This window comes from Manis javanica, chromosome 2 (genome assembly GCF_040802235.1).
Source record: "Manis javanica isolate MJ-LG chromosome 2, MJ_LKY, whole genome shotgun sequence".
NCBI classification, from domain to species: domain Eukaryota; kingdom Metazoa; phylum Chordata; class Mammalia; order Pholidota; family Manidae; genus Manis; species Manis javanica.
In genome coordinates this window covers 226,513,575-226,522,968 of record NC_133157.1, presented here as the reverse complement: position 1 = coordinate 226,522,968, position 9,394 = coordinate 226,513,575, and the positions used below count along the sequence as shown (strand labels likewise).

The following is a 9,394-nucleotide window of genomic DNA, read 5'->3' as shown; positions in this document are numbered from 1 at the left end:
GCCTCATAGCAACAGGCTGCAGGGGGGATGTGCTATGCAAATGCTGGCAGTGGTTCGTTTACCGGTATTTATGAGGCAGACTGCTGTTGGCACTGAAGATGGTGCTCTGTGGCCGTCACACGCACGTCCTCATGGGCAGGCATCAAACCCCAAGACCAGGGCTGCAGATCCCAGCATATTTCATATTTTAGCAACTGGCATTGGGATAAGGGACACTGCCAGTTTATTGTAGTTTTCTCTTAGTGGTGCTTCTCAATATCTATGGTGTCTAGAGGCAATGAAGTAAAGGGGTGCAGTATTTCAGATGGCAATGATGAGATTGGAGGCCACAAGGGGGGAGGTGCCTTTCACGTGGGTAGCCAAGGTCACGGTCTCCGCTGACACTGAACAGAAGGACCAGGAGGAGTAAATGAGCTCTGCTGAGGGGCGCAAGATCTCGAGTCCCGGACGCCAGTGCGGGGCTTGGAACAGAGACATTCCCCCACTGTGTGTTCTACGAGGGAAAGACAGATACAGGGCACCTGGTGTGGGGGGCCAGGGCCAGCCAGGGGCTAAGCAGGGACCTTCAGGTCCGGGGTGTGGATCGTGCCGAGCGTTGTGCTGTGTGTTTGCTGCCGGGCTGGATGCAAGGAGTAAGAACTCCAGGACTATGCCCAGGCTTGGCTCCTGAGCAGCTGGACAGGCCTGGAAACCCCTGTTGAAATGTGGATGCCCGCAGGAGAGCGGTGCTCAGTGTGGGTGTGGCCAGAGCTGCTGCCCAGGACAGTGGACTTGTCTCTCAGTCCCGGAACTGTCCAGGAGAGGGCGGGACACCAGAGGCCGGAGTTCTAGAGGGAGTGTGCAGGAGGAAGGTTCCGTGACTCCAGGCAGAAAGGCTAAGCTGGGTGCCAGGAATTCCACCTGAGGTCCGAGGACTGGTGCTGCCACACTTGACGGCTGGAGACAGACCAGGAAAGGGGCCGAAGGAGGGGCTCCAGGCAGCGGAGGAGCTGTGCGGCTGGGCGGACCGGCATGAAGAGAGGCGCAGCCGGGTCTGGTCTGAGGGGCTCCCGGTGCCCCTGAGGGGCTGGTGGGAGGTGCGGCTGCAGGGAGGCTAGGGAGCGGCTGCTGTTGCAAGAGCCCACAAGTCCTGCCGCTAAGGGCAGTGAAATGGAATAGAACCAGTGAGGGTTGTTGTAGCCTGTTTTTATTTTTTTTTATTGCAATAAAATGTATACAACCTAAAACTTGCCATTTGAAACATTTTGAAGTTCAGTGGTATCAAGTGCATATACAATGTGCATCCACACATCCATTTCCAGGCCTTTACCATCTCCTCAAACTGAACCTGTGCCCCCATCATACCCGACTCCCCACCCCTCCCCCAGCCCCTGGCACCCCATCCACTTTCTGTCTCCATGGATCTGACTCCTCTGGGGACCTCCCATGAATGGGATCAGACGCTATTTGCCCTTTAGAGTTCGGTTTATTTCACATAGCCTCCTGCCCTCAGGGTTGGTCCACGTGGTAGCACATCACAGAATTCCCTTCCTCTTTAAGCCTGAAGAATGTCCCATCATATGGATGGACCACATTTTATCCAATTGAGACAGGGACCCTGGGCTTAGACAGAGTAGGGTGAGGACCTCCGGAAGAAGCAAGGCAAGATATTTACAGTCAAAGAAAAGAATGTAACAATGTAAAGTCCCTATCGAAACTCTATGTTCAGCATTATGCAAAGTCAAGGTCACACTAATTCTCTAGGGTAAAGATACTAGACTAGGAATATAGACATTTTCAGTGAGATCAGTTAAAGGTTGAAAGGCCAGGAGCAACTTGGCCTGGAATGTTTGAGTGTTCTGCAGATAAAGGTGTCTCAGCATAACCTGTGACTTCACTGTAAACAACCCTAGCAAACAGACAACAACCCAGCCCACCTTGAGGGCAGGGCAGGTGGCACAAGTCCACACCCTAAGCGCTCAATTCCCAAAAATCCTCAACTGCCTATAAATCCCCTAGACAACGCACCATCCCGGGCTCTCTTGTCCCCTCCTGTCCTGAGCCAGGAGCTTTGTCCTCTCATTTTATTTCTAATTAAAGCCTCTCCCTGGCTCTCCTACCTTGACTGTTTGCTAAGTTCATTCTTTGACTCTGCAAACGAGAACTCTGGCATCACAGTCAACCAACTGATGGACACTCGGGCTGTTTCTGCCTTTTGGCTATTGTGAATAATGCTGTTGTGCACATGGGCCTTTAAGACATAAGCTATTACAATGCTCTTGTGGGATGACGGAATGGAGCAGGTAGGGCCCAGGGGTGCTGGAGAGGGAGGGGCCCTAGGCGAGGAGCCGGCAGATGTGGGAGGGCGCTGATGCTCTCTGGCTGCTCTGGGCTAGGAAGGGGATTGTCAGCTGGGAGAGGTAGGGGACAAGCACTAGAGGAATGTGGGCCACCGCTGAGGTACAAGGGACTGTCCAGGGGAGTGCCAGCCACACTGCCGGCCTTCAAGGGCTCAAGCAGGTCTGGGGACCTGGAAGGGCTGGGCTGGATGGCTGGGCTGAGGTCCTTGAGCAGCGGGTGGCCTGAGGGAGCAGGGGCCCCAGGCTCCAGCTCTAGCTAGCCCAGTGATCCTGGTGCAATTGTTGGGGGGTTAGTTTTCCCCTTGGTCCTTGTCCCGCTGCAACAAAGATTTGAAGGGCAGAGATACAGTAGTGAAGTGGAGCCAAAGTTTTATTTGAATCCGCTCCAAGGGAGGAACCAGCCAGAGTCAAGGCAGACAAAGGCAAGTTTACTCGAATGAAGCAGACAGGAAGGAGGGGCTCACTGAGGGGAACCTGCAGGGTCAAAGCAGAGCTCGCAGGAGCCGCTCCCACTCACCTGAGGTGGGACCGAGAGAGCAAAGGCGTGGGCTTAAAGTCTGGAAAACAAAATGAAATGGCAAAATGACAGGGACACGACTGGGAGAGCCGGAGACAAAACGCAGTAAGTTGAGCAGCAAAAAGTCTTTTAAAAATACAGCTCCAAGAAAGGGGAGTGAGGGGCAGCCTCGGAGAGGAGGCGCCCTGCAGGGCTGGGGATTCGGTCTTTCGAGGCTTTCAGGGATGGGATGAAGGGAAGGGGTTGGGGCACAGGCTGGTCAGGCCATCTCCTGATGTCGGTCTCCAGTGAGAGACAGCAGGCCGTCATCTGTCGTCGGTCCTCTAGGTGATTCTGCAGGATGAACTTCCTGTTCTCCAAGGCAGCGGCTGCCCCCGAGCCCCGGGAACCCATCAGTCAGGACCGCTTGCCCTGCCTCAAGGTAGGCTGCTGGCTGACTACCAAAGAGTATGCCAGGAATCTCACTTCCCAAGTCTCTTTTAAAATGGAATCTTAGCCTTAAGATAAGTCCCTCCTGTTCTTATTATGCTGTTTATATTTCGGCATTTTTAGGAAAATTGATCGTGATGTTTGTCCCGTGTCCCTGCCCCATCTCACCTGAGACAGCTGGAGCGGGTCTCAAGGTCAGCCCTGACTCAGAGAGAGCGAATGGACTCACCTTACAAAGGGCGTTCACTCCGAGTCCCTTATGGCTCTCTGGCTTTATCTGATTGACTCCGCGTTCTTGGTGGACCCCACCCTCTTTTCCTCCCACTCGTATCTGTCTTTCTGCCCAACACAGTGGGGACAGAAAAAGGCCAGTTTGGGCTTATAGTCTTTGGAACTGTGTGAGAAGTGCCTGAAATCTCTCCAGTTTCCCTCCGCATTGACCCAGGGGCCAGGAATCACCTGAACCCCCAGCGGGTGCCTCCTGCCGCCGCCCCTCCCCGGGACTCTCAGGACACCGTGGTGCCATCCAGCATGTGTGCGGGCAGAGCAGGGGAGGAGCTTGACCTCAGGCCCAGGACACCGTCCTCAGCCTGATGCCCTGTCCCAGCTGGCTGCCACAGGCTCGGGGACAGAGGCCTCCGGACTAGACTCCCAGGAACTCTGGAGATATTCCTCCCCACTCCCTCGTCCTAACTACACCCAACAGGGCCCAACGTCAGGGGCCACTGAGCCAGATTTGTGGGGGGCACCCACCCAGACCCTCTTCAAGGCAAGACTCCCCTAAGGCCTGCAGCTCCGGGGCCTGCCTCTTCCTCCAGATTGCCAACCAGGCAGAGACAAGGTTAAGGTTCAAAGTCCAGAGAGGGAACTGGGGGGGGGGGGGCGGCTGGTGTGAGGCTGGGGGTGCAAGGCTGGGAGCCACAGCCCTCCCCCACTGCCTTGGGCCTAGAGCTCAGGGTCCTGCCCCAGGGATCTTGCCTACAGAGCTGAAGACCCCCTTGCTAGGTAGGTGGGCAGGCAGAGGGCACAAGCTTCCATTTGTCCTTGGGGCTTTGGCCATTTCCTGGGGAATTTTCCCTGGAGGGTTTGGAGAGGAAGGACATGATTCCACTTGGATTCCAATGTGCCTCCAATTCAGAGACCACAGTCCAGGACCCAGGAGGAGAGGGCTCTGTACCTCCACCTCCAACTGGGACCTCCAAGGGGTGTGGGTGTGTGTGTGCACCGTGTGTGTGCGCACGTGTGTGTGTCAGTGCACCTGTACCGAAGCTGCTTGAGCCAGGGAGGCCATGCAGGGAAGGGGTTGGGACGAGGGGGGCAGGGGTGTGTGCGGAGGTGGAAAGTCGGGGATGGGGCCCTTGTGGGACTGTGGGGACTTCTGTGCACCCTGCCTCAGGCTCCCTTCATTGAGGACAGCCCCTAGAGAGAGGGCTGCAGGGGCAACACCCCAGCCCTTGGGGAAGCAGATGGGGTGGCCCTGCCCCACAGTTCTGGGGGCAGCAGGCAGGCTAGTGGATACCCAGGCCGCCCCATCCAGGGGAAGGGGCCCAGCCCTCGCCCCCCACAGGCAGCTGCTCCTTGTTGTGGGGAGGATCCGCTGCTGGAATGGTTAACCTGCGATGTCTCTGCAGCCAATCACAGAGCCCTGCAGGAAATACCTGGGAGAGATCCCTGTGCTGGCCCGCCAGGCGGGCCCCAGCCCAGCCCCAGTCCGGTCCCAGGCGGCCAGCGGCCTGCAGTCTCCTCTTGTGTGCACAGCCTCCCCGGGCCACCGAGCGCGTGGGGGTCTCAGCATGGCAATCCTGGGCCCACGTGAGCTAGGGCTGCTGCTGACCATGCTGGTGGTGACTGGGATCGGGGCCCAGCCTGCCCAGCTGCTGACCTTGCTGTCCTCAGGCCAGGGCGCTCTGGACCGTGAGGTGCTGCGCGGCCTGTTAAATACACTGGTGGCCCGTGTGCACTGTGCCGGCGGGCCGTGTGGAAAGGTAATGGCCCCACCCGGGTCCCTCAGCCCCAGCTGCTCCACCCCGAGGCCGGCAGCAAAGGGCCCTGGGCAAACTCCAGGAGGCGGGCCAAGGCCGGGTGGCCGAGCACCTTGGCCCTTCCCGCAGGCTGGTAGGCAGGCCCAGGCCCACCATCCTCTACGCCGTGTCCACCCTGGGCTCGAGGGGACACATAGCTCCAGGATTCCAGGGCTGCCTCCCTCTTTAGCCCCCCAGGCCATCAAACTGTCAGAGGTCCCAGGAAGAAACGATCCTGGGATGGGGGACACACTGCCCAGGACCCCTGTGCGTGTGCATATCTGTGATGGAGAGGGGGTGTGGCGAGTGGGTGTGTGAGAGCAGCTGGCAGGGGAGCAGCTCGGGGGGCGGGGAGGAGAGCAGCGATCAGTGTGGGGGGCCCTACAGGGAAGTGGATAGCTCCCCCACCGTGGGCACCTGGTCTCTGTACCTGTCTCTGCTCACAGTGCCTGTCTGTGGATGAGGCCCTGGCCCTGGGCAGGCCTGATAGGCCAGGAACACCCCTGGGGTCAGTCCTAGAGCCCAGGCACATTGCCCGCCTCAGTGCCGCTGCCGCCATCTACCTCAGCGACCCTGAAGGCACATGTGCAGACATCCGGGCTGGGCGCTGGGCCTCCCGTGCTGACCGCCTCCTGGCCCTGCTGGAAGGCCCTGAGGCCCTGACCCGAGGCCTGAGCAGGCTGATGCAGAGGATTCTGGCCCGGGCTGCTGGTCCACCCACTGCAAAAAAGGTGAGGGCTGGGGGCAGTGGGGGATGTGAGGATAGGGGAGACCAGTTAGGGGGTTAGGCAGGATGCAGAACAGAACATCCCGTAGAGCCTCCTCAGGACACCCCCAGGCCCCTGGGAACACACCTGGGAGGCTGGACTAGGCTGGGGGACCACAGATGGAAGCTCAACATCGAATGGGGTGGGGACTGGGGGTACCAGGAAGGCCCTTCGGCAGGGATGGGGCTGGAAATACTCCTGGGGCCCGAGGGAGGAGCCCAGGAAGGGAAGGGCTATGACCCCAGGGAGAGGCCCTCATGGTAGAGGGGCCAGCCCAGGTCTTAGGCAAGCTGGAAAAGGTGGGGGCTCTGAGGAGGCTGGTCTGGGGTCCTGTTGGGACAGATCCTTGGGTCAGTGGCATCTAGGGGGCACTAAGGGCAATGGCAGTGATGGAGGGCAAGAAGGCCACATTGCAGGTAAGGCTGAGGCCCAGCTCCTCCCCCAGGCCTGTGTGGACCTGCCTCAGCTGCTGGAGGAGGCAGCGAGGGCAGGGGCTCCCGGAAGAGCTGGCCCTGTGCTGGCTGCCCTGCTGGACCATGTGAGGAGCGGGTCGTGCTTCCGCGCCCTGCCGAGCCCCCAGTACTTTGTGGACTTTGTGTTCCAGCAGCACAGCAGTGAGACTCCCAACATCACGCTGGCTGGTGAGGCCTGGGCTAGGCCACAGGGTGGGGAGTGCCCTGGTGAGGGCAGGGCTGGGCCCACAGACACCTGCGATTCTGTCCTCTCTGCCAGAGCTGGAGGCCTTGATGCAGCACCTGGGGGTGGGTGGTGAGACCCATGGTGAACACGGTGACCACAGTGATGCGGGAAAGGGGGCCGACCACCAGGGCCCTGTGTTCCTCGCCACCCCTAACGGCAGCTCCAGCGTGTGGGACACAGTGAGCAGCCCATGCGCCATAGTCCTGGGAAGTGGTGGGGTCCCACAGGTCTGCTCAAGTTTCTGACCCGCCCCATCCTGTCACCACCCAGGTATGCCTGAGTGCCAGGGACGTGATGGCTATATATGGGCTGTCTGAGCAGGCTGGGGTGACCCAGGAGGCCTGGGCCCGACTGAGCCCTTCCCTGCTCCAGCAGCAACTGAGTGGGGCCTGCCGCCCCCGGCCCAGGTCCCCCACCCAGGACCAGCTCAGCCAAGCAGAGAGTGAGTGCCCGCCTCCCTGGAGTGCTGGCCTGGAAGTGCCCAGGGGCTCCGGGGTCATGGAGGTGGGGCCACACAAGGAGGAGGGGGTGACCACTGGGTTGGGGGAGGGGTGGGGAGAGCTGGGTTACGACAGGCATCAGAGTAGAAGGGTCACAGGGAAATGGGGGGCCTGGAAGGAAAGAGGATGTGGCTTCGAGGGTTGTTGTGACCAGAGGCCTGGCCCTGGGAAGCAGGAGCTGGGGCTGAAACTGAGAGGGAGGCTCTCACCCGCCACCCCACCCCGACAGAGTACCTGTATGGCTCGCTGGCCACACTGCTCATCTGTCTCTCTGCCATTTTTGGCCTCCTGCTTCTGACCTGCGCCAGCTGCAGTGCTGTCACCCACTATGTCCTCCAGGCCTTCCTGAGCTTGGCCGTGGGCGCGCTCACGGGTGATGCCCTCCTGCACTTGACACCCAAGGTCAGGCCCCAGCCCCCACTCTCCCTTCCCCACCAGGAACTCCCCCACCTGGTCCTTCCTCCAGGCCTGTGCTCCGGGGGCCCTTCCCCACCCCTTACCATCTCTGACCTTGAGGAGGCCCTAAGGCACCTGGTCCCGTGCCCTGTGCCCCCACAGGTGCTGGGTCTGCACATCCACAGCGGCGACAGCACTGGCTCACAGCCCACATGGCGCCTCATGGTCATGCTTGGAGGCCTTTACACCTTCTTCCTGTTTGAGACCCTCGTCAACCTCCTGCTGCCCCCGGACCCCGAGGTCAGGCATCTGGGAGCTGACGCAGTGGGTGGTTGGGGTGGAGGCCCAGTGGGCCTGAGTCGTTGTCCTTGCAGGACCCAAAGGACGGGCCTTGCAGCCGCGGCGGCCACAGTCACAGCAGCCACAGCCACGGCGTGTCCCTGCAGTTAGCTCCCAGTGAGCTCCTGACGCCCAAGCAGTCCCACGAGGGCTCGCGCGCAGACCTGGTGAGTCGGCCCCACCCCGACGTCCCCACCCCAGGCGAAGCCCCCCTCCCAGGACCCCTTCCTGTGCCTTCACTCCCGGTCCCCTCCAGGACTTCTGCCCCTTCTTCCACGTGAACCCCCCTCCAGGTAGCGGAGGAGAGTCCAGAGCTGCTGACCCCGGAGCCCCGGAGACGGAGCCCAGGTGAGCCCTCAGGGGGCCCAGGGAAGGGTCTGGGTCGGGCCGGGCTCGGAGGCGCGGGCGCAGGCCTATGCCGATCGTCGCCCGTCTTGCCTGCAGAGCTGAGGCTGCTGCCCTACACGGTCACGCTGGGCGACGCCGTGCACAACTTCGCCGACGGGCTAGCTGTGGGCGCCGCCTTCACGGCCTCCTGGAAAACCGGGCTGGCCACCTCTCTGGCAGTGTTCTGCCACGAGGTGCCGCACGAGCTGGGTGAGCCGCGAGGGACGAGATCGGCCTGGGGGCGGGGCCTCCGGGGCGTGGTCGGCTGGGGGCGGGGCCCCGGGGGCGGAGTCTGTGCGGCAGGCAGGCTGGGGAGGAGCGGGTCCCTGCGGCCTGAACGCGCCCCGCCCGCCGCAGGGGACTTCGCGGCCCTGCTGCACGCCGGGCTGTCGGTGCGCCGGGCGCTGCAGCTGAACTTGGCCTCGGCGCTCACCGCCTTCGCCGGCCTCTACGTGGCGCTCGCAGTCGGCGTCGGCGAGGACAGCGAGGCCTGGATCCTGGCGGTAGCCACTGGCCTTTTCCTCTACGTGGCGCTCTGTGACTTGGTCAGGGCCGAGGCCGGGCGGGGGCTACCCAGACGGGAAGCTGAGCAGGGGCGCTGAGCTGGCCGCTGACCCAGCGCCCACCTCCTCCTCAGCTCCCGGCTATGCTGAACGTGAGGGATCGGAGGCCTTGGCTCCTCTTCCTGCTGCACAACGCGGGCCTGCTGGGCGGCTGGACCGTCCTGCTGCTGCTGGCGCTGTATGAGGACAGCATCGCCCTTTGACAGCCTCCGGGGCTTCTCGGACTCTTGACTGGCTCCTGGCTCAGCTCCCTCAGGTCTTCGGACCCACCAGCCACACCTGACCCTGCAGCCCGGAGCCCAGAGAGCACCAGGCCTTCGAGAGTCTCTCTCCTCCATGCCCCACCACCCCGCTTCAATAAAGACATTTTTTGTCTTCGGAGGTCTGCTTGCCTCGCTGGGAGGGAAGGTCTCCCGCCAAGAAAGGCCAATGAGTGG

At 61.3% G+C, this 9,394-nt stretch overlaps 1 protein-coding gene across 3 annotated transcripts; it reads left to right on the top strand.

Annotated features, from left to right (window-relative positions):
• The first annotated feature begins 2,861 nt into the window (after window positions 1–2,861).
• SLC39A4 (solute carrier family 39 member 4) lies at window positions 2,862–9,335 on the top strand. Of its 3 annotated transcripts, XM_073230343.1 has the most exons (14): window positions 2,862–2,961; window positions 3,184–3,277; window positions 3,409–5,270; window positions 5,753–6,037; window positions 6,519–6,714; window positions 6,806–6,951; window positions 7,043–7,214; window positions 7,502–7,674; window positions 7,831–7,968; window positions 8,043–8,174; window positions 8,301–8,355; window positions 8,452–8,604; window positions 8,752–8,939; window positions 9,032–9,335. In XM_073230343.1, the coding sequence occupies exons 3-14, from the start codon at window positions 4,905–4,907 to the stop codon at window positions 9,158–9,160; spliced, it is 2,133 nt and encodes a 710-aa protein (XP_073086444.1). In that variant the 5' UTR covers window positions 2,862–2,961; window positions 3,184–3,277; window positions 3,409–4,904; the 3' UTR covers window positions 9,161–9,335. The 3 variants fall into 3 exon arrangements, with proteins under 3 accessions (XP_073086444.1, XP_036879248.2, XP_073086445.1); XM_037023353.2 differs by lacking the exons at window positions 2,862–2,961; window positions 8,752–8,939 and having other exon boundaries at window positions 3,218–5,270; XM_073230344.1 differs by lacking the exons at window positions 2,862–2,961; window positions 3,184–3,277; window positions 3,409–5,270; window positions 5,753–6,037; window positions 6,806–6,951 and having other exon boundaries at window positions 6,629–6,714.
• The last annotated feature ends 59 nt before the right edge of the window (window positions 9,336–9,394 follow it).

What these genes read in the sequence shown, in the direction of transcription:
- SLC39A4 (XM_073230343.1), top strand. Translation starts at nt 4,905, where the DNA reads ATGTCTCTGCAGCCAATCACAGAGCCCTGCAGGAAATACCTGGGAGAG. An exon ending in GTCCACCCACTGCAAAAAAG is followed by an intron (nt 6,038 to 6,518) that starts GTGAGGGCTGGG and finishes CTCCTCCCCCAG; the next exon opens with GCCTGTGTGGACCTGCCTCA. An exon ending in GCCCCGGAGACGGAGCCCAG is followed by an intron (nt 8,356 to 8,451) that starts GTGAGCCCTCAG and finishes TCTTGCCTGCAG; the next exon opens with AGCTGAGGCTGCTGCCCTAC.